The sequence below is a fragment of the Palaemon carinicauda genome, chromosome 18, assembly GCF_036898095.1.
Source record: "Palaemon carinicauda isolate YSFRI2023 chromosome 18, ASM3689809v2, whole genome shotgun sequence".
NCBI lineage: Eukaryota > Metazoa > Arthropoda > Malacostraca > Decapoda > Palaemonidae > Palaemon > Palaemon carinicauda.
In genome coordinates, this window is record NC_090742.1 from 109,094,208 (window position 1) to 109,119,162 (window position 24,955).

Here is a 24,955-nt window from a genome sequence, read left to right on the forward strand (position 1 = left end):
ATCAATCAATCAATCATTAAAGCTAAATACCGGGGACGTTGTACTACTAACTAAATGAAACATTTGTGGCGAACGACAGCGGTCCAAAATGGCCGCCTCCGGTGATTGCTGTGCTCTGCTAAATATATCTAAATTATGTTAATTTAACTTGGAGAAGGGAGCTAAAAATTATACACCGGAAAGATTAAATACTCAAATTTCCAGGGGATGAAGATGCTGGAGAATGCATGGTAATAATCCTTGAAATAGTAACAAAACTGAGAGCAAGAGGGAGATACACCGTGCTTAATTCGATACTACAAAAGGAATGAGTTACGCCGCAGTAGTACGGGAAAGGGGATCCACTGGGTAACCTCGATGATGGCTCCCCTTCAATTTCGCCACTCTTCCCCTTGAGAGCGAAAACTCTACTCAGGATGAAGATTGCCATGTGTCGTATCAAGAAATACGTCCCCTGATATTATGCGATATCCTTAAGAATTTTCTTAAGGATACTCGCGCCAGGAGTTAGAATTCTGGAGACCTATGGTAAATTCTCTGGGAGTATCACTGTAGCCAAATATTCCCTAGAAAGCTGCCTAAAGGAACCTTCCATCAGGACGACATGGCTAAGCCCTAAAAGATAAATAATAAAAATCAGGGGGAAAAAAAAATGAAACAAGAATTGGGAAAAAGGGCTTCATTTCATTGTTTTGTTATGTATTTCTAAGTTATATACCAAATTTTAATGCTATATCTTTAAAACAAAGGGAGACTATTGAATTTGAAGGTCAATAAGTATGATTTTTGGGCTCGGGCCATGTCCTCCTGGTGGAAGGGTTCCTTTAGGTAGCCTTCTAAGGGATATTTGCTACAGTGATACTCCCAGAGAAATAAACCGAAGGTCTCTAGGATTCTAACTCCTGGCGTGAGTATCCAATTAAGGATATCACATAATAGCAGGGGGCGTATTTTTTAGATACGACATATAGCAATCTTCACCCCAAATAGATTTAACTCTTTGATGTGAGGGGGAAGAGTGGCCAAAGAAGGGGGTACCGATCTATGTACCCGGTGGACCTTCTAGCCGGACTACTACTGCGCGCCATTCCTTTCCTTGTAGCGCTCTAAGCTAGGTGTTCTCCCACGTTAACCCGGTGTTTTGTTACAAGTTATCGGAACATTCATCATGCAATCTCTAGCATCTTCATCTTCTGGAAAGTTGAGAATTAATTCTTTCCTGTTTATAATTTTAGGCTCCCGTCTCACAGTTAAATTTAAATAATTTAAGTGTGTTTGGTTGAGCATTGCCGAGAACTGGAGGCAGCCATTTTACAACTGCAGTCGCCCGTTACTATTGCATTTTATTTAGTCAGTAGGGCGACAATTCACGGTATTAAGCTATAATATTAGCTAGTTAGGCAAATTATACAAGTGAAGATTTTGCATACATGTATATTATTCCTCTTCCTATTATGTAACTTTACTTATCGTACGCGGCGGGAACCTCGAAGGTACCAACCTTGGCCGGGGATCTTACCAGAGTGAGGCTACCGTAGTTTAAATTCCCCTCTGAGTGTAGGGGGCTTCTGTCAGTACCTAGAAAGAAATAACAACAGATTAAGGCACTTTTTGGGGAGGAGAGGGAATTGAGAGATACAAAAAAAGTAATAAGTGTGTTTCATAACATTCAACCCACAAAGCTTTCTTAGACACAAACCATCCGTCATTTCAACGTGAGGATCGCTTCGCTCTTGTTGACCTGTGCAACTGGTTAAGGAGTTCGGGCTGAAGAGGTTGACGGCATAGGTTGATATGCCGTCACGGCGAACTGAGGGTCTTCGGTTGCCGTTGAAACGGATCCTTCTTCCTCCGCTTGTTGATGTTCCACGTCTTCTTCAGGGCCTCCTTGCAGTAGGTCCTGCTCCGTGTCAGTGGACACATCTGACATCCGTTCTTGGTGAATGTCCATGCCTTCCAGTGCCTTTATTATGTCCGCGTCAATCTTCACTTGTATGAGAGGATGCTGGACCTGTTCCTGAGCCACTACCGCATTTGATAGAGCCTTGGGGAACAGAAGGCACCTTAGGGAGTCGTTGGGTAAGTACGGTCACGGAGAGTTCTTTTGGAACCCTCTTACCCATTTGAGAAGGGTCTCCCTCGCTGTATCCCTAGTCTCTATGTTGACTGGGAGGGCTTCTCCGAAGCAGTTGGCCAGCAGGGTTGAGCAGGTGGGGCAACCCTTCGGGTCCCAATACTTAAGGACTCCCGACACGATGCAGCAGGGGGCATGAGTCCTGCACATCGTGTGTCCACAAAAGTCTTTGCCTTTGTGGTTGCAGAACAATGCTGCACACTTCTCCATCATCTCCTCCTGTAAAGGAAAAGGGCTCAATGAGTATCATGGTTTTTATATCAGTGATATAAAAGCATACATTTTATTAACAATAGTAATCACTATTGTTTATAATAGCTTAGGATAGTAAGCTAAAAAGGAAGTAGAAAAGACACATATCTGTGTTTCCTCTCCAAGGCCATTGCTGAGACCTCCGTCAGTAATAATATTGGGTTTCCCTGGTTGGGAGAATATAAGGTAGAAGAACCTCTAGGAACTAGAGTTAGAGTTAGTAAGTGTCTATACTAACATCATCGATCTGTAGTATATATTAATACTGAACGGTGATTTTTTAGGGTCCTGATGATCAAAAAAACCATCTGGGTGTTGAGGGAGTACTCAGCCTTATCATAATATCGTGGTCCCAACAATTGACTGCGATAGGAAACACAGAGTATGTTAGAAAACATGTGTACTACTGTATAGTTGTATACTGTAGTTTAGCCAGCGGCACTGCCGGGGTTAGGATAGTACCTGGCGGCACTAACTGATAGAGAGAGAAAAAGCATTAAGGAAGGAGAGTTTCCTATTATTATGGTCTAACATAACAATTGAAAGTGTAGGAGGACTATCAGGCTGCCTACTGTCTCCTTGCCAGAATGAGAGTTCCAATGGAAGGGGTAAGAATCTGTCTGATTTTGGCTTCCACCCATCCACAAAAGGCCTGTCGCCGGCTATACCGGCGGCGGCAATAATTGTGGATGGCACTCCAAGAGAGAGCTGAGGACTTCCCAAGTATGTTAAGTTTCCCACTGGCAGCCGTCAGGAGTCATCTCAATCTTCCCCCCAATAATATTCACTTCCTGTGAAGGAAGGAAGTAAGGTGGAAGGTGGCTGAGGCGGCTGAACTAACTGCTACCGGCAGGGTTCCAGCCGGTAAAGCAGTCAACCTAGCAAGCCGGGATGACTGTCAGAATATCGATGAAAGAGTATTGTGACGGCTATGTCGTCACTAAAGGACAGACGGGGGAAGGGTAAGGGTCTTATAGTTCATTGAAATGAGAGGTGGCGGCAGGTATGCCGCCTACCTTCAACAGTGAACTGAGGAAGCATGGCCTCCTGTGCTGACGACATCGTCGGCGGCAGAGGAAACATGGTTCCTTTGTTGACGACATCGTCGGCAGCAAGACAAGGGCACCCTGAGTTAGTTACTATCTAAATCAAAGCTGGAAGTGGCAAGAACTCTGTTCTACTCGACGGCGATGAAGAAAGACAGAGGTTGCCGCCTGTAGTGGCGGCAGCACTCAGGGAGGGAGGAGGGGTTTAGCCTCTTTTTTTCTGAGAGAGAATGTATATCGTAACTAATCTATAGATTCTAGAGAATGTAAATTCTCATCTGAATCAATAAGGAACGCTAGGGTGAGGCTAAATGTGGGGAAATACTTTACTAATGTATATATGAGCGAGAGTACTGTATTCTAAGTACTGTACCTGTATATAGGAATGATGAAGTTGCCAAAAGAATAGTTACTCCAGACTTGTATTGTAAATATTTCTTCCCGTACACTGATGAGTGAATTAAGCATTCCTTGCTACATGGTAACTTGATTCAAAATTAGGAGCAAATGAAACGAGATTAGTCTGATCACTGACCTAGGTGGTAATATATTGACACAAAGGGTTTATGGACAGTTTTTTCAAATACTTGCCCCCAGAACCAAGTGAACATAAAGTGGCATAGAACAGTTTTTTTGCAGTGATAGCCAAACTTTTAAGTGATGTCAATTCCTAAACCCAGTGAATTGTTCATGCTGATTATGAACCACAGTGTTTCGGAATTTTCCGTTAAGCTTGAAGTTTGTTTCTGTCATAGTCAGGAATAAATCTGCATGATCCACCTGTGTATGTTGCTAGTCAGCCTGGGGGAAGACAAGTATAAGCAAGTTTGCCGGGATCTTCTAGTTTTGCCGCATGAATTGCAATCCTTGTTTTATGAACCCTTTGATCGTGAGGCAAGCTACAGGTATTTGAATGTATCCCAAATAGATACATGGTTAGGTGTGCCTTTGTTTATACTAGTATAGTTTAAGGAAAACCTGTGCATGTCCAGCATGTGAATAGCCACTCATGAAGCAGCTCACATCACCTGAGAATTATTATTTGAAAATGAACTGACATTACTATCAAGCAGCTTGCCTGGTCAGGTGCTCATTTGGGAGAACAAATCAACCAATCAACATACTGTCTCTCGCCATGTAGTAAGGCCAATCAATGAAAACAACAGGCAAGAGGACCAGCTTAGATTTTCTGCAAAAATTCCCAGTAGACGATTCTCATCCTTTAGTCTACCCTGAGCTTGATAATGAGCGTGGTTTGTTCAAAACGTTGCTCATCCCTCAAGAATTCTTACTCTGCCATCACCGATCACCAAACTTGGACCTACTTGGAACTGCCACCCGGATTCAATATTATTTCTGTATCGTTTATTATACTCAAATAGGCAGAGAGCCTATGATTATTCATCTTCTCTCTTACAATAAGATATGTACTTCTACTGGCGAAATGCAGTATTTGTAAAAGGAAAATAATTTAAAACATGGAAAAAGTTCCCCATCACCTTCAACCCCACCTATTTATGAGTCTGTTATTTCAATTTTACAGGTAATACTTTACTTTTTGTACTGGATAGTGTTCCAAAGTGGGGCCCCAGGATTTTTAGCTTTCGCCTTTTCCATCTAGGGTTTCAACTTGGCTTGTAATGATGATGATGATAATCATCATAATAGTAGTACTTTATGGGAAAGCATTCTTCTTTTCCTTGTGCCTGGTTACCGCACAGCTGTTTTCTGGCACATGGCACTGTCAACTTTAACATCTCATTTGCTGATTTGCTCATTTGTATGACAGAGAGACCAGTATTTTTATGTGTAAAATATTCCCAGACATATCCATAGACAATATCTCCCGTCCCCCTGTAAAAGATGAAGCTTTTATTTTTATAGAAACAAATTGTTCTCTTCTACATCATTTGTTATACTGTACACTATACCTGCATCAATCCAACCCTCCTCTTCTGACCCTGTGACCCAGTGACCTAGTGACTTGGTGGTAGACAAATCTATCTTAAAGCTTGTCAATATTTAATTAAGTACCTTGTTACCAAGCTTCAAAGACTGTTGCCTGGTGTCACACAAGGTAGTATCCTTTTAAAAGACATAAGGTTTGTTTACAGTAACTAGGAAAAATGCAGACTGATTTGAAAGTTTACAATTTTTATGGTAAAGGTGAAGTGGTAAAATACTTGACGGGAAATTACTGATTTGTTGTGAAAGTGAATTTTTTTCATAGTATTTTGTAAAAAAAAAAAATAAGTGAAATATGATGTCTGAAGGTTAAATCTTTCCATTGGTATAAGGAAGAAATCAAAGTATATTGAGGTGGTTTTGTGATTTGGAAAGAATGGAGAACGATAGTGCTAAGAGGTAGGAGTATGGAGCCTTCTTTGTGGGTATGTGAAATTGTCAACGTGTTTTGCGTGGGTTTCTCCAGGAATTCAGTAGTTAAAGTTTGAATTGGCCTGTGATTTATTATTTTTATGTGAAGTAATTTTCTATGAATGGAAATTGCTCAATCTTAAAATTTTGTTTGTTTATATTTCTGAGCATGGTTGTTAATACTTAAAAAATTTATGTGCCTTTTATTATTCTTATTTTGAATTTACTGATTCAACTTGCAGTATGTGGTAACTGTTGATAATGTCAATGCAAAGTATCTTCTGTAGCACTAACCAACTAACTATATTTTTTCTAGTTGAAAAGCTAAACGCCATATCAACCTTACTTGAAGCCTTTGGCAATAGTCGGACTGTGATGAATACAAATGCCACTCGCTTCACACAAATATTTAGTTTAGACTTCGACCACTCAGGGCAGATTGCATCTGCTTCTGTACAGGTAGGTGATATTTATTTTCAATTTTTTTTGGTGGGGGCGGGGGCTGGTTAATGTGCTATGTGGTTTCCAAGAATTTTGTGAAAGACAAGAGCAAGGAATCCATTACGACAAGAAAATACCAAAGAAATATTATCTTTCCTGCACAGTGCAGCCTCAGTGAGCAAAATCCGACATAGCACCTCTCATGCTGGAATACATACCGCTAGTACAAAAAATGACACATCGGCGAGAACCAAAACTGGTATTTGAGCTATGGCTAGCTAGTTGCTAGAATGTACTTATCTACCATCTTTTGAATTTGTCAGCGAATGCAAAAAGTCATTCTTATCTTTAGATTCCTAGTACCATACAGATTATGCATCCTCATCAACCTTTAGGTATAGTAGAACCTCACAGCAACTGTTATTCTTTATTTTTTCTTTAAGGGCTGTTTCTCTGGTCCTCTACAGCAGGGGATCCCTACTCTTTTCGGGACTTTTGCTGTCATTTGATCATGATCGTTCTATAGCATTTAACATTTTTATGGATCTTTGATATACTGGACTAAATTCAGATTGCTAGAGTAGCTTTCAGTTGTCAAAGGTCACCATAGGAAGTAAATAGTTCTGAGATATTCGTGTTTATTTACTCTATGTCTTTTAAAAGAAAAGTAATAAAACCATAATAATCTTATTTTTGGGCTCAAGCCATGTCGTCCTGATATAGGTTCCTATTGGTAGCTTTCTAAGGGATATTTGGCTACGGTGATATTCCAAGACAATTGACCTTTAGGTCTCCAGAATTCTAACTCCTGGGGCGAATATCCTTAAATTTTTCTTAAGGATATCGCATAATATCAGGGGACGTATATCTTGATACGACACATGGCAATCTTCACCCCGAATAGCGTTTTCGCTTCGAGGGGGAAAAGTGGCGAAACTGAAGGGAGGCCGTTATCAAGGTTACCCTTTCTCCCATACTATTACATGGCTCCAAAATGGCGCTCATTCCTTCTTTGGTAGCAATTTCACACGGTGGTTTTCCCTGTTATCTAATGTTCTTGATCTTTCTTGAGAGGATTTGTTATGCATTCTCCAGCTTGTTCTGCCTCTGGAAAGATGAGTATTTAATCTTTACAGGGTATAATTTTTAGCTCCTGCTTCACAGTGAAATTAGTTTAATTTAATGTGTTTATAGAGCTTGGCCAGTCACTGAAGGCGCCATATTGGGCGCTGTCGTTCATCATGCATGTGTTATTTAGTCAGCAGAACGACATTCCCGGTTTTAATATCATTAATAAATTGTGAAAGCTATTTAGGCAGAATTATACTTGTGAAGATATGATTATGCATACAAATTTCCTCTTCCTTATATGTTGATCGTATACATTAGTGTTTCAGCAATTTAGGTAACCAAGATCTCACCCGCGCTAGGCTACCTAGCCTAGGCGCTTTAGTGTACTTTCATACATTATCCCTGTTTACCCTCGTGTATCGTTTTATCAATTCAACAGGAGATGGTATATCTCTTAGAATTATTTATATAACTCGATACTCGTCTCCTGTGGAGATTTAAGGATAATCCCTCCTTCCCTCTGAGTGCCGCCATAGGCGACAACCCTATCTTGGTCTCCTCATAGAGTAGTCACTCCGGCTTGACTAGGCTAGTGTTTTCTGTCTCCCACCCTTGCTGGCGAGTATCCCGGCTTGGTTTTCGACAGAACCTCAGAATATTCAGTCTTTATGCCGGCGGCATAGCATAGGAGGCTAAGCCTCCCTAGGCCGCACTTGAAGTGGTAGTATAATGCCGCCACCTTCTCCCCTGCGGTCTAGAAGACTAGTCCTTTTTCGGCCTACCCTAGGCTAAAGAATAGATTTTCTCCTGCCGCCTATGATGGCGCCAATTCTGAAGCAAAGTTTCACCATTGTGTAGAAGTGGCGGCAACCTTACCGCCTTCTCCTAACAATTTATACAGGACCCTTTCCCTGCCCCTCTTTCTCCTTCAGCGATGGCCTAGCTATCGCAATCCTGTGGCCGTCGTCCTACAAACTCCCCGCTTGCCGGGTAGATCGTAGCGCTGGCCGGGCTCCTACATAGGCGGCTTAATAGCCGCTCTGTCTTTCCCCTATGACGCAAAGCTCCGGGAAAGGTTGTGCCAGCTATGACGGCTGCCGGTGGGAGACCCCTATGCCGTTGAGTGTTCTTCAGTCCTCCCTTGGACTGCCATCCACATCCCTGAAACCGGCAGCAACCAGCAACGGTTCTTGTGGCTGGATGGAAGCCTGAATGATACAGTCTCCCCTTCCATTTGAACCGTCATTCTGGAGGAAGGCAGTAAGGTTACATACCTACAACCTTATTTATTGTATACATACATTTTAATAAGGCAACCCTCCACTCCATGCTTGCTCTCTCTCTGTCAGCTAGTGCCGCCAGGTACTATCCCAGCTGCAGCATGCCGGCTGGACTGGTGCCGCTAGGTACTAACCCAGCTGGTGACATGCCGGCTGGACCGGTGCCACCAGGTACTACCCAGCAGTTAACATGCCGGCCGGAACGGTGCCGCCAGGTGCTAGCCTACTGAACTATAGTATATGATTATACAGTAGCCAGTATATTTGCAGTATAGTATATACTGCAGACAGAAAACTATGGTATATATTATACAGTAGTTATTTTCCAACATTCCTTGTGTATCCTTTCACAGTCTATTGTTGAGACCAATTCTATATTGAAAGAAAGAATTCCTTCAATACACTGATAAGTAATCAGTTGATAACGTACCCCACAATATTAAATAATTTATTAAGGGTCAGTGTTAGTATACACTTATTCTATCCCTAGAGGTTAGAACCCTTCTCTTGTGAGTTTGCCTTGATAAGGGAACTCTAAAAACCTTAATATTGGGGGGAGGTCACAGCAATTGGCTGGACAGGAGGCACAAGTATATGTCTTTCCTATTTCCTTTCTAGCTTACTATCCTAAGCTATAATGGTTAAAATATTAATATTTTGCATAACCTGTTTATCATGTGTGATAAACAACCGCATACTCATTTAATTTTCTTTACATGAGGAACGCCAAATGAAGTGCTAGGTGATCTTCTGTAACCACAGGAGTAGGAACTTCTGTGGTCACAAAGTGTGCAGGTCTCATGCTGCCTGCGCCATTACTACCAAAACCCTGCGGTACTGGGACCCCCAAGACTGCAACATCTGCCTGGCTTTGGTGGCCGAAGGTTTCGACGACCCCAAGACAACGGAGTCAAGGGATGCAGCACGAGAAAAGCTGCGCAAATGGGTACAAAGGTTCCAGAAGAACTCTCCGGGACCGTACCTACCTAACAACAGGATGCGTACCTTGCTGTTCCCGAAGGCGGGTAGTGAAGCTGTCGTGCCCCAAACACGACCCGGACCTCCCTACGTCCAGATTACCATCGAGACGGATATCAGTGAGGCGTTGCAAGGCATGGACATCCACCAGGAGGAAAGGATGTCTGAAGTGTCCACGGACACTGAAAAGGATCTACTTAAGGATGATCCCGAGGAGGAGTCTACTCTACCTCCTGAAGAAGAAAAAGAAGTCGAGTAGGAGTCCCTTCCGTCTGTGCCGGCACTGGAGCCGACACCCTCTACATCTTCTGCTTCTACCACTCCATTGGATAAAATGAGCCAGGCAGTTTTTGCTCATATTACGGCTTTAATGGAGAATATTCGCAAGCAAGGCAAAGCAAGGGAAGCAAGGCTTCAGAAAGAGCTCCGTGAAGCTTGAATTACCGCCTCCCGAGGGTCATTCAAGCAACCCAGAGTCCAAGACCTCCCACCCTGCTCTGAGACGAATCCCTGGAGGTACGCAGAGTTTATGCTGATTACTAACGGCAAGCTCTACATCTCTGAGAAGATGGGAGCCGTCCCCTGAGATGATATCCAGTTCTGACCAAGCTTTAATGCTTACCCTGACTGCTTCATTCGACTGAAGCAGGAGCCAGCGTCAAAAGAGGAGACGGAACCGAAGGAGGTCATGGTTTTTGACCACGACAAGGCACAGGCTCTCTTGTCGAGCAGCCTGAAGAAGGCGAGTTACACAAACTCGAAAGTGTCTGCCTTGAGCAAAAAACACTCTACCTTTCTTGCTCCTGCTTCAATAGCCTTCCCCTTCACGTCGAAGGCTTTTAAGGCTGTTGCCAAGGCAGTGGAGTCAGGCAAACCATACCCTGCACTAGAGGAGTGCAGGCCTCTGTCGTTAGCCCTGCCCATGGAAGATAAGGAATGGAAGGAAGTTCACCTAACCTTCTCAGTAGGGAAGTTGGATGCAGATATCGCGGGATGACAGTTCAGCAAAAATATCCCAAAACTGTCAGACTTCCTCTTACGCAGGGAGCAAGAGAGAAAGGAGAGACTTGCAGCATCCCTATCCCTACAGAACTGCATAGAGATGTGTGCAGGCCTAAAAAGCACCCCAGATATGCTCATGGTCCTGGCCAAAATGCACATGGTCACCTTAGTCAAGGACCTGTACGCCTTTACGAAGGCTAGGAGAGCCTGTAGAGAGTTCGTGTTTGGTGCAGCAACAGTAAAACACGAACCCAGGAAGCTGATATCTTCCAACATCTGGGGTAAAGGCCTCTTCCCAAATGAAGTGGTTAAGGAGGTAGTTGAGAAAGCCGCCACAGAGAATAGGAACCTTCTCCAGAAGTGGGGCATTTCATCTAAAAGGAAGTCTTCCCTGGATGCGGGTCCCCAACCTAAAAGGAAGACCAAGAAGCCTAGACTACCCTCCCAGCCTGCCCAACAACATCCTAGAGTCACCATGACTGCGGTGCCCCAAGTTGTTGCTCAACCACAGACAACATTGCAAGTGGTGCCTCAGCAGCTGGTTGCCCAGTCACTAGCATTCAACCCCAGGTTTGAGAGTAAAACCATTACCTTTCGTCCGAAAGGTAGAGGCTCCCGACGGGGCTCCTCAAGACGCCCCTCACGAGGTAGGGGAGGACGCGGTCAGGGAGGTAAACCCTCCGTAGAATCGAAGCAATGAGATGCTTCAGGTAGGAGGGAGGCTCCAACACTTTCATTATCGTTGGACCTTCAATCCTTGGGCCCACAGCCTAATCAAGAATGGACTAGGATGGTGATGGAACAAGCTTCCACCATCATTTCCTCAATTCTTCCAGCACTCCACTCCCTCATTGGAAGAATATACCTTAGAACTCTTGAGCAAACAGGTTATAAGGAGAGCAAAGTCCATCAAATTCCAGGGAAGGCTGTTTTGTGTTCCCAAGAAGGACTCGGACAAACTCAGAGTCATTCTAGACTTGTCTCCACTCAAGTTCATCGAGAACAACAAGTTCCGGATGCTAACCCTACAACACATAAGGACCCTGTTACCGAAAGGGGCGTACACAGTCTCAATAGACCTGGCAGATGCTTACTGGCATCTCCCAGTCAGCCGCCCCCTCTCCTCCTACCTAGGATTCAAGCTACAGAAGAAAAAGTATGTCTTCAGAGCCATGCCCTTCGGACTAAACATATCCCCAAGGATCTTCACGAAACTTGCAGATGCAGTCGTTCAACAACTACGCCTAGGAGGCGTTCAGGTAGCAGCGTACCTGAACGACTGGCTGGTGTGGGCAGCATCCAGGATGGCTTGTCTGCAAGCATCCAAGAAGGTTATCCAGTTCCTGGAACATCTGGGATTCAAGATCAACTTCAAGAAGTCTCGACTCTCTCCAGCTCAGGAGTTTCAATGGCTGGGAATCCATTGGAACTTGAAGTCACACCACCTTTCCATTCCCCCTAGGGAAGAGGAGAGGTTGCGGGGTCTGTCAAGAGACTACTGAAATCCGACAGGATCTCGAGACGCCAACAGGAAAGAGTACTGGGCTCTCTCCAGTTAGCAGCAGTAACAGACCCCTTGCTAAGGGCACAGCTGAAAGATGCGTCGACAGGGAGAGAGTGGACAATCCCATAGAGAAGGGTCCACAATCGGGGCGAGAGGTAAAGGGATGAAAGGCAGCTAATAAGGGAACCTGCCAATACCTGGTCATTATTATTAACTTATGAAAGAGGGGGTTTAGCCCGTAAGATTATGAGAGCAGTACAAGAAAGCCAGGATGCTAAGAATTGAAAATTCCAAGGATGTCCTGACAACCAGGCGGAATCCAATTGACCAACTTCGGAGGACAATGTTCCTCAGATATGGAAGAGGATAGGAATGAGCAGATGACCAGTCTAAGGCTACAGCCAAGGCGGCAGAGGGAATGTTCCATAGCCAACACACATCCAGTGCTAGAAGAACTCAAGCTAACAAGACTGGAAGCAGAGACAAGAGGTGACACTTCTGCCAAGATAGGCTAACCAAGCAAGGGAGTGGAAGAGGTACATAGTACATGATGGGAAGCTGTAGTCACAGAACAGGCAACTGCCAAGGTGGCAGAGGATAACCCCAAGGGGTACCAACTCTTCACCTAGATAGGGTTAGGCCATAGGTAGAACTGTGCAGTCAAGCTTAGCCTACCTAGCGGGTGAGGGAAAAACTCAATAGTTAGGGTAAGATGGCTAGACAAGAGGAACTGTAGTTCCCAGTACAGTCAGGTTATGGCCTAACCAGGAAGGGAACGGGGCAGAGAAAACACCCAAAGGTGGTCTCTAAGGCAGCAGAGAGATTATTCCAGGGAAGAAAAAAAATTTCTTACCCATCTAGGGCCAGGATAAATAGTCTACAAGCTGTCCTGTCCAAAGATGGCAACGTTGAGTACTTCAGTTGCCATAGGACTATACAGAAATGGGAACAAAGTTCCACAGCAGGTAGACACACTAGCAGGTAGACACACTAGCAGGTACAAGGGAAGGTGATGGGAGACTCAGAATTTAGTAAGGTGGTATGACGGGAAGGCCTAACTGCCACATTAGAACACGCATAGTTTCTAAAGGGTCTGCAGTGATAGGGCACAGAGGAAAAGTCCTCATAACCAGCTATAGCCTTCCAAAAACTAAGAGGGAAGCCTAAGTATGGGCAATGTGGCACAAGGGGTTCTACCTGTCATCATTAGAACAGGGGGTAATGCGTTCCAATCGGTAAACAAGAAGTAGACACAGGGAACAAGTTCCCAAGACCTGTGCCGCTTAGCCAAACATATAGTGAATTTTTGCTGCTAATGCTTGCGGATGGCTGGAAACCAGCAAAATTATCATCCTCGATTCATTCGCATTTCATCCATAGTTCTCTGGGACACTACCTGTAGTCATGCTCCTAGTCACCATAAACAACATGCCTTAGAGCATATTCAAAGGAAGAACCCCATTATGGTATTCATACTTATGTCTCTAGAGCTTCAAAATTAGTCAGCTCTTACTAGTGAAGCATCAGTATTTAACTTCGAACAATCAGCCATGATATTAGCAAATTATAAGTTTGTGATTTATACTTTTTCAAGAAGTGCCATAAAAGCCCTAAAGGGTTGCATTCATAAGAATCAATTGGTATTGAAAATGAATGAGCTTCTTGACAGGTTTTACTCGTGTTGAGTAAATATAGAAACATGTTGGATTCCTGTCTATGTTGGGGTTTTGGGTATTGGTAAAGTGGATGCTGTAGCTAAATCTTCAATCAATTTACTAAAGCAAGCTTTTATGCTACCTAAGAAAGGTTATATTACCCACTTGAAGCATTTTATAGTTACACAATGGTAAGATCAGTGGAATGACAAATCTGATAGTGATATATTAAAAGAAATAAACCCAGTTATTTCTTTATAGGAATCATCATTGTAAAAAGAAAGAAAGAGTGAAGTAATTTTAGCCAGATTGTGCATAGTTCAGCGTCATACAAAACTTACTTTACACATGATTAATTGATGTGCACATCTCATGAAGCAGTACTCAGATGCAATGAGTGTGGCTGTATTTTAAGTATAAAAGATATTTTAGTTTTTGAGAGAGAGAGAGAGAGAGAGAGAGAGAGAGAGAGAGAGAGAGAGAGAGAGAGAGAGAGAGAGAGAGAGAGAGAGAGAGAGAGAGAGAGAGAGAGAAAGAGAGAGAGAGAGAGAGAGAGAGAGAGAGAGAGAGAGAGAGAGAGAGAGAGAGAGAGAGAGAGAGAGAGAGAGAGTGTGTGTGTTTCTCTGATTTTAGGATTTCAACTCTTTTTAAGAAACTCAAGTTCTATAGATATTTAAATTTCTATTTATCACAGATTTTTACCTTTATTTTTTATCCAATATATTTAATATTCATTTTATTTTATTGATTTATTTGACATTAAAATAAGAAATATTTTTCTTCCAATGTTAATCAGGTTAGCTCTGTAAGAGCCAGTTTGACTCATTGGGCTGCTTAATCTCCTCCTTTTAGTGATGATGATAAACTAGCCCACGGGGCTAACCTGCGTAGCGAAACTTTTGCCTTTTGCCAGATCATAAACTTCTCTGTGGTGCAGGACCTTCAGGCAGGCCTTTGGCATCACCAGAACATCTTTAATACATATTACCTGCAAGACATAACCCACAGGAACCTGAGTGTCTTATCCAAAGGTCTTATGGTGGTATAACAACAAGTGGTGTAAGCTACCCTACTTCTTTTACAGGACAAGTAGCAGTCAGTCGAGGGCAAATGTTATCTGGTGTCAGTCTGCAATGATTGAACAGAGTGACTTGAATTTTCTTCCTTCATCTTCCCCTGTCATTGGGTACAGAATCTGGGCGACTCTTCAAGCTGCCCTACCTTCAACTGCAGGTAGTTAACGTTTCTCTTTTGTAACCTGAAGTACAGTATGGTACATGTTTGTTATGTCCTTGTCCTCCCTTGAGGACTGTCGGGCAATGCCCAGTTTAAGTAAGAGGATTTATAGATTTAAAGGCCGCTCATGAATGGCAGAGGCAAGGGACAGTGACATTACCCTATCAAGCAGGACTGACCATATTACATATGATCAGTGCCCAAGTCCCACCCAAGCTAGGACCAAGGATGGCCAGGCAATGGCTGGTGATGACTCAGCAGATAGACCTATAGGCTCTCCCAAACCCCTATCCTTAGCTCACAAGGATGGTGAGGATGCAGTGACCAAAGGAACTTTTGAGTTTGAGCGGGACTCGAACCCCAGTCTGGCGATCGCCAGTCAGGGATATTACCGCATCGGTCACCACAACCCTCAATCCACTATTCTTACTGGGCCAAGTTGCAGTGACTAGTTTTCATTCATTCACCATGATTGGCCAGGCCATCAGCTCTCTAGCTTATCAGACCAAGAGTAGTGAAGTGTCAAGGGAACCCCTCTCATGCTTGCATGAGCTCAGAGTCATTCCCTATTTCAAGTTCCCAGCCAGTTGGGTTAGGATTTCCACCCACTTGATAGTGTCTCCATAGTTAAGAGCGAAAGGGTTTTGTATTAGTGTTGGAACAAATGACAAATTTGTAAGTAATTTGTATTTTTCCTTACTATACAAACCTTGAGCTCTTTACTCATACTTGGCCTGCCAGCATCTGTCTCCCTGTAAGTCCTGTGTGTAATAAAAGAGTGACATTATATACAATGCTCGGTAAGTATGTGAGTGGGGTGGCTGGTGTACCCTCTGGTAACAAGTGGCCAGTTGTTATATCTCACATAAAAGATTTATGGCTAGTTTCCAGCAAGCCGGAATAGATATATGTATAGTAAAGAGCTCAAAGTTTGTATAGCTAGAAAAATACAAATTACAAATTTATCATTTTTCATTTGTCAAAACTGCTTTATTAACTTTTAAGCCATAGGGACATATTTGAGAAAAAAATGATACCCTAACTGATTAACAATGTCAAAACTTAATATCTGATTTTGAAATGCATTAGTACATTGTATATATACTGAAGAGACTGTGATTTAGATATGATAAATGTTTTGTCATTTTTAGTTCATATGTTGCCTTTGTTTCTCAGAATTAGGCCATTAAAATCCAAAAATTAATTCTGACCATAGATGTTTTTTTTATTTAGCTCACTTTTTCCGGCCAGAGTTAACAACAGAAGCCTTCTTTATAATCAGTCAGATGCTGTACAAGCAACATACCAGTCAAAGAGGAAGAGATTATGCCGAATATTTTTGTATCTTGAGAAGGTATTTGATAACGTACCACAATAAACAATTACTATTAAGTGCTCTTTACAAAGGCAAAGAATCTTGCAGTTTTACCTTTTATTGGTGATTTTACTGTGTGATAAAACAACTGAACATATGATATTTTTCAGGTTTACATGCCAGAGAAGACACGAGTTATTCGAAGACCTGAAGGAGAACCCAACTATCATATTTTCTACCAGCTGCTTTCTGGTGCTGACAGTGATTTAAGGAGAGCACTAGGTCTCGACAAACTATCAGAACCTAACCTCTTTATGACTCCGCTTCAGAGGGTATGCATGAGATTTAACTTAACCAGTATAATGAAACTTAAATTGAATTAGGCAGGTAACATTTGTACTTGGTACAATTGCCTCCAAGAAATAATCTTGTATTAAATACCTGCATTATTCTATTTTTTTATTTATATATTCTTTTGTACAACATTTTCTTTTTCTTTTTAATTCATATCAAGCGGTCATTGAAAGATTAGTTCTTTTTTTCAGAGTGAGGACAGGCAAAAAGCTGGCATTGCATGGGCTCGAATACGAGCTGCTTTAGACGTTCTAGGGGTGTCTCCTGATGAGCAGCATACTATATGGAGTGTCTTAGCAGCCATCTATCATTTAGGCACAGCAGGGGCAATTAGAGGTGAGAGATATATTTTAGTGTGTAATGCGCATTTCCTAAAAATATTTCTGTTTTTGGAAATACTATAGTGACTCATACCCTAATGCCCTAATCCCTTCTGTGCCCAAATGTAGGGAAATGGGATGAGAGAAAAAATGAGGGATTTAGCTTAAGGATGTGATACAAGATGGGCCTAAGAGAGGAAGAGTCAAGAGCTAGGGAAAATTGATTAAATGAAAAATCTAAATTTTGGTTGTAAAGAAAAAATAAATGCATTGAACCACTTAATTGGGAGATTACAGATTTCCTTGCTGTATAAGCATAAATTTAGGATATAACATGAGCTATGAGTGACTATTTAACTTTAAATGTGCAGTGATTAATCTAATGACTATAGATAAGAAATAGAGAAGTCAGTTTGTAAGGTATGTATAAAATCTTAGGCAGATTGGAATAGCTTTCTAAGTGACCTTTTGCATTTCAATTGGTAACAGTTGCATAAAGAAGATGAGATTGCTGTCATTTTGAATGAATATTTTGTCAAAATAATTGATGTTTAATTCTTTAAGTAACTGGAATACAAACCACGCTATTTAATAGGGGTATTACTTTCGGCGTAGCTGAAATGACGAGCCATTAAAATTTAACGAGGGTTTATTACCCACACCGCTAGTTAGCGGGGAAAGGGGAGGGTAGCTTGCTACCCCCCCCCCCTCACTCACACCTGTGCTTGCGCTCACTTTGCTCTTGGCTCGGATGGTAGTTGGACGTGTCCACTTTCATCCTCGCCGCCATTGGCAGCCATTAATGCTTTTTTGCTTTTTCTTTTACAGTTTTGTGTGTGAAGTTGACCTCTGCTATTATGCGTACCTGCCCTGGATTTCCCGACCGCCCATGTGGAACAGTAAAGTCAAGTAATCGCCGCCTCCGCCTCTGTCGATTGTCGACGTTGTGGTGTCAGAGGTATCCAATGCGGTATCACCCATCACCTCTGCCTCTTCAAACCCTACGGTAGCTGACAGCTTAGTTTCTCCCGGTCCTGTTCAACCAACGAGGGAGAAACTAAGTCCAACAGTCTCTCCTGCTGGTGTTTCTTCCCCTCGGGGGAGTTCACTAACAGAGACTCCTCTTCAGATGACTGCAGAAGGTCAGCTTGCTGATCCTTCGGCCCCCAGAGGACGCATTCGTCGCAAAGCTCGCCTTCCTTCACCTGCGGTGAGGAGGCACCTCTTTGGTTCAACATCTTCGTTGCAGTCCCCTGCAGAGGAGCCTCGTCATCGATCACCGACTGTTCCTGTGGTCCTGGACCTTTCTGCGGATCGTTCACGATCTCCTTCGGTGGAAGGTCGTTCTTTCAAAGGACACGTCGACCTTCCACCCGACAGACCTGCTGATCTGCCGTCACCCTTCTTGGATCCAGATGCGCGCTACGCGCCAACGAAACCTGACTTTCACGCTCTTGTAGCTCGTCAGGTCCCGTCAACAAACCCTAATACAGGGCATCAAGGGCATATGCACCAACGCGCGCATACATCTCATCAGGAGCCCAGCTCTTCTACGCACTATGCTCGCACTCATGAGCACATGTGCCCACGTTCTCCTGCTCGCCAGGCTTTGCCTGAGCAGACACACCCATGCCCAGCTGCGCGCCATTATCCTCCTGCGCGCCAGCGCTCTCCTACGTGCCAGTGCTCTCCTGCGCGCCAGCGCTCTCCTGCGTGCCAGCGCTCTCCCACACAGCAGCGATCTCCCGCGCACTAGCGCTCTCCCGCGCGCCAGCGCTCTCCTGTGCGCCAGCGCTCTCCTGTGCGCCAGCGCTCTCTTGCGCGCCAGCGCTCTCTTGCGCGCCAGCGCCCACGCCCAGCAGTCATCTCTCCTGCGCGCCCACGATCTTCTGATCTGGGCGCTATTGGGAAGTCAACTAGGTAGACTTCTCCCATTCGCCAGCGCGCCAGCACTCGCCATCGCGCCAGCTCTCGCCATCGCGCCAGCACTCGCCATCGCGCCAGCTCTCGCCATCGCGCCAGCACGCGCCATCGCCTGCACGCACCCACGAGGATATGCGCGCGTGCGCCCTGCACGCCCTCCCCCATCCTCTATTGCAGTTGCGCGCCCTCATTTTGACACGCGCTCACGAGCAGCACAGGGTTCAACTGCGCTCCCGCGCGCCAAGGGTCTTTCTCCTGCGCGCGCGCCCTACAACTGGTTCAGGCTCACGCAAACTCGCGCCCGCGCACTCAACGCACTGATCCTGTGTGTGCGAATACTCTCCCGCGCGCGTGCCAACAGTCTCCCACACGCGCTCCTGTGTACCCACAGTCTCCCGCACGTGCTCCTGTGTAACCAAAGTCTCCCGCACGCGCTCCTGTGTACCCACAGTCTCCCGCACGCGCTCATGTGCGCCATCAGTCTCCCGCGCACCCAAGCGCACGCCTGCAGTCTCCAGCGCACGCGCCAGCAGTCTCCCGCGCGCGCGCCAACAGTCTCCCACGCTCGTGCCAACAGTCTCCCACGCGCGCGCATCAGCAGTTTCTCACGCGCGCGCATCAGCAGTCTCCCATGCGCGACTATCGGTATTCTCCATTGCGCGAGCACCATTACGCTCCCCCGCGCGAGCGTCAATATCCTCCCGCGCGCGAGACTGCTGAGCTACGCACGGCAAGGTTGTCATCGCCTCATTCCCCTTCCCGCAAGCGCATAACAGCGCTCATTGTGGCGGAAGGGAAACATCTAGACGGGTTCAGGATCCCTAAGCCTTTCCAGGCAAACCCACAAATGAGAACTCCTACCAGGGATCTTTCAATTCCTGCCCCTTCAAAGGGTATATCTGACAGCGCGTCTGTCAGCCAACAGCCCTGGTTCGGTGCACTAATCAGAGCCGTTACGCAGGTGTTCAAGCCTGTTTTCTCTGAATTAAGTTACAGATCCTTGGCTGTTTCTACCAATTTGTAGAGGAAAAGAGGAGTTCCAGACGCGGTAAATTCTCCAAGGGCTAAATTGACTCCACGTAAGCCTTCGAGGCAGGTTCCTTCTGTTCCCCAGACTATCTCTCCTTCCCTGTCGGACGAAGATTTCCCGTCCTCAGAGGAATCACGTGAGGTGAGACTTTCCCCCAACGCACCAATGGGGGAAACCTCACCTCGCGCTGAGGTGTCTTCTCAGGTGGGGACTGGAAGGAACTTGCCATCTTCGTCAATGTTAGAGTTCTACATCCTTCCCAGGAAGGAATCTAAGGACTCTAAGACATTACCAAAGTCCTCTATTAGGACTAGGACGGAGCCAACTAGCCACTCGGAGAACGTCCGCGACTCTCCCCAAGAAGAGCCTTTGGGGACAGGAGACTTTGCTGCAAGTCCTACGTCAGGAGGAGAACAGCAAGAGTCAGAACATGCATTTTGGCAAGTTCTGACTCTAATGAGGGCTCTCAACGGGTTTTCCAACCCAGAGATCCCTCCTCGAGAGGGCAAGGACACGGTCTTGGACCGTGTATTCGGTACTCAGAAACCCTCCAAGACCAGTGCAGCTCTGCCCTGGTCTCAGGGAGTTAAGAGTACCAGGGACAAGATCGCTGTACAGCTCTCCGAGATGTCCTCCTCCAAACGTTCCAGTGCCACCAACAAGCTCCTTCCTCCTCCTCGCGTACAGCAGAGGAGGTACTTCGAGATCCTTAAGGAGCCTTGTTTAGCTCCTCCGCTTCACCACTCGTTGGAAGAGCTGACCAGGGAAGTCCCTCTTGAGAGACACTCCAACCAGCAGGTCTCATTCTCGGCAACTGAGATCCTTAACCAGGAGAAAGTTGGGAAGTGTGCTATGCAAGCCACTTTGTGGCTCGACATCTGGTTAGGGACCTTAGGTATCCTGATACGTTCTGAGGACTTTTCCAAAGAACGTACTAGGAAAGCTATGGAGACTTTCCTTCTCTCGGGTATTCGCACGATCGAGTTTCTGCCCCACCAAGTCTCGAACTAGTAGGCAAACACCATCCTGAAACGTCGGGATGCGGTAGCTGAGAGATTCCATCAGAAGGTCCCTAGCACCGAGATCAATAGGCTCAGACATTCCTCTTTAGAGGGATCCATCCTGTTTGAGCCTAAGGATGTGGAACAGGTCGCTGAGAGGTGGAGGAAGTCTCATCAAGACTCCCTCCTTCATAGGGCTTCAACATCTAAGCCCTATAAGCCTCCAGCACCACAGCAGTCTCGTCCAGCCAAGACCGCTAAAACAACGACAGCAGCGAAGACCGTGGTGTCTAAGCTCTTTCCTGTCAAGGATAGGAAAGGCAAAAATTCCTCCAGGGGAGGCAAGAATCCTAGAGGGAGCAGCCGAGGCCGCAAACGCTAGGATAGGCAGTCGTCCTGCATGTCCACCAGTGGGGGGATGCCTAAAAAGTTACTCAGACAGGTGGAAGCAACTCGGGGCCCATTCCTGGACAATTTCCGTGATCAGTCAAGGATATCGCGTCCCGTTCATAACATCTCTACCTCCCCTGACGACGAATCCAGTGTCATTGAGCTCCCTTGCATGGGATCGGCAAGGGGGCAAGCCCTTCGGGCAGAAGTCCAGACCCTTTTGAAGAAGGGCACTCTCCAAGAGGTCCTCGACGAATCTCCAGGCTGCTTCAGTCGACTCTTTCTTGTAAAGAAGGCGTCTGGAGGCTGGAGACCAGTCATCGACCTCTCAGCTCTGAACAAGCTTGTCAAACAAACTCCGTTCAGCATGGAGACGGCGGACACGGTCAGACTAGCAGTAAGACCGCAAGACTTCATGTGTACACTGGACCTAAAGGACGCGTACTTCCAGATCCCAGTCCATCCATCTTCAAGGTAGTACTTAAGATTCAGTCTAGACAACAAAAAGTACCAGTTCAAGGTGCTGTGCTTTGGTCTCTCCACAGCACCTCAAGTTTTCACCTGAGTGTTCACCTTAATATCATCGTGGGCACACAGGATTGACATCCGTCTCCTCCGCTATCTGGACGACTGGTTAATCCTAGCAGACTCGGAGTCATCCCTTCTTCAACACCGAGACAAACTTCTGAGACTTTGCCAAGATCTGGGGATCATGGTAAATCTCGAGAAGTCCTCACTGCTTCCCACTCAAAAACTGGTATACCTAGGCATGATTATAGACACCAATCTCCACAAAGCCTTCCCATCAGATGACAGGATAGCAAGGCTGAGGAAGGTCGCAAGTCCTTTTCTCAGACGAGAAGATCTTCCAGCCCAATCGTGATTACGTCTCCTCGGTCACCTTTCATCGCTGGCCCGTCTAGTTCCCAACGGTCCCCTCAGGATGAGATCCCTCCAGTGGCGACTCAAGTCCCGGTGAAATCAAGGTTACGATTCCCCGGACGTCCACATCCCCATGGGACCTGCGGAACTGACGGACCTCCAGTGGTGGGTGGCAGACGAAAACCTACGAAAAGGAGTGGATCTTCTCGTCCTCCCCCCGGATTTGATGCTGTTTTCGGATGCTTCAAAGAAAGGGTGGGGGGCCCACGTGCTGCACCACATGACCTCAGGCCTTTGGTCAGAGTCAGAAAAGTATCTCCATATAAATCTCCTAGAGATGAAGGCCGTCTTCCTGGCCCTTCAACAGTTCCAACAGTACCTGGCAAGACACTCTGTGGTGGTGATGAGCGACAACACCACAGTAGTAGGCTACATCAACAAACAAGGAGGTACTTTTTCGCAGCAACTATCCCATCTAGCAGTTGAGATACTGAGATGGGCCGAAATCCACTCAATACCACTATCGGCACGCTTCATTCCAGGCAAAAGGAATGTGCTCGCTGACAATCTGAGCAGAGCATCTCAGATAGTGAGTATCGAGTAGTCTTTGGATCATCTAGTAGCCAACAAAGTCCTGATTTTGTGGGGTTCTCCAATTGTGGATCTTTTTGCAATGGCCCTGAACTTCAGGCTCCCGCTGTACTGTTCCCCAGTCCCAGACCCCAAGGCTCTCTGGCAAGATGCTTTCCAACAACGGTGGGACAATATCGACGTTTACGCCTTTCCCCCGTTCTGTCTGATGAGGAGGGTACTCAACAAGAGCAGAACATCGGTCAGTCTTTCAATGACCCTCATAGCTCTGCTATGGCATCACGCGGAATGGTTCCCGGACCTTCTGCAACTCCTAACGGAGCTACCAAGAGAACTTCCTTCACGACACAATCTTCTCAAACAACCACATGCCAACATCTTCCACAAAGCCGTAGGTTCACTACGACTTCACGCCTGGAGACTATACAGCACCTCCTCTCTGAGAGAGGATTTTCGCAACAAGTTGCTGTCAGGATGTCTGGACACCTGCGAAAGTCTTCTGCAGCAGTCTACCAGGCAAAGTTGAAAGTCTTCTGTGGTTGGTGTCGTGGAAGGGGTATCTCTCTACTCGATGCCACTATTCCAACAATAGGGGAGTTCCTCGTGTATTTGCGTGAAGAAATGTGCCTTTCAGTCTCGGCAGTGAAAGGCTATCGCTCAGCCTTAAGTCTAGCTTTCAGGCTGAAAGGAATTGACATTTCTTCATCGCTAGAACTTTCCCTACTCATACGTAGTTATGAACTTACCTGCCCTTAGTCGGAAGTGAGACCTCCCCCATGGAACGTGGTTTGAGTTCTCAGGTCTCTTAAGAGACCTCCCTATGAACCATTATGCCAGGCATCAGATTGCCACCTAACCTGGAAGACAGTATTCCTGCTAGCTTTGGCCTCGGCCAAGCGAGTCAGCGAACTTCATGGTCTCTCGTATGACATCGCCCATTTAAGGAGATAGGGGGAGGTAACGTTCAGCTTCATCCCTGAGTTTATTGCTAAGACTCGGAATCCTGGAGTGGCGGATCCTCGATTCGACTCCTTCCGGATTTCTAGTCTCTGTTCTGTAACAGATGACCCAGACCATCTCTTATTATACCCAGTAAGGAGCTTGAGGCTATACAGTACCTTAAAAGAACAGCTACAGTCCGTCTTCATGTGCCAGCACTATTCGTCAGCACAGGAAGGACTAAGAGGAGGGTCGCCAAGAACACCGTCTCTACATGGATTCGTAGGGTCATTGACCTGGCCTTGAATCCAGATCCTCCTCCGTCACGTCGCCCTAGAGCACATGATGTCAGGGACATAGCTATGTCACTGGCCTTCAAAAGAAATTTCTCAGTGAAGCAGGTTCTTCAAGCGGGGGTGTGGAAACGTCAAACAACGTTCACAGCCCACTACCTGCAAGACATGACCCACAGGAGGCTCGATACGTTCTCTATCGGCCTTGTGGTGGCTGCACAACAGCTGGTTTAAAACCTCAAGCTCCTTATTGGACAAGTAGCAGAAGGTTGGGGGCATTGTTACCCGGTTTTAGTCTGCATGAATGAAAGCTTTTGACTGGCCCTTATTCTTTTCTTCATCATCCCCTCTCTTGGGGAAAGCCGCATCCTGGGTTCTCTGCATAGCTGACCTCAAACCACTGCAGGTAAACCATGCTTCCTTGTGTTCCTAGTATTAAGATTAATACTGTTACGTCCCCATACCCTGATGAGGTGGTATTGGGAAAGTCAGAGTCTACAAGTTTCCATCTAAAGAACTTCAGAACAACTTCCTAGGATGAGTCACACTGATTCATACCTTCACACACAGCTTGCATAGGTCGCAGTCCTTGCGTAGCAAGGTTCTAGCGAGGTGCGGGGACTCCTTATTTCTTGAGTGTATTATCTGTTTTCTTATATATTATATGGTGTTCGGAAAGAAACTTTTGCTACAATATCTCTCCTCTTATTTTTTTTTATTTATATATTTGAAATTTTTGTTATGCTTATCCTGAAAGATGCATAAAAGAGTCAGAGGCAATAACTAAATAAGTGAAAGGCATAAAGTTTTCCTTGATAATTACGCTGACAAGAAAATGTTAAGTTAGCCAATTTTGCTCTTTTGTGTGCAATGGTACATATGTATGTTTGTGGAACAATATTTTTAGATTTAAGGGAAGGTGCTCACCACTGGTTAATGAAT

The 24,955-nt window shown here is 45.4% G+C and overlaps 1 protein-coding gene across 1 annotated transcript in view; it reads left to right on the forward strand.

The window, feature by feature from the left end:
* Positions 1-24,955, forward strand: part of LOC137657946 (uncharacterized) — a 232,683-nt gene that overhangs the window by 201,563 nt on the left and 6,165 nt on the right. Inside the window, exons 5-7 of the mRNA XM_068392663.1 lie at positions 6,125-6,267; positions 16,461-16,622; positions 16,836-16,980. Coding sequence (XP_068248764.1) covers positions 6,125-6,267; positions 16,461-16,622; positions 16,836-16,980 — 450 coding nt within the window. The remainder of the gene's footprint in view (positions 1-6,124; positions 6,268-16,460; positions 16,623-16,835; positions 16,981-24,955) is intronic.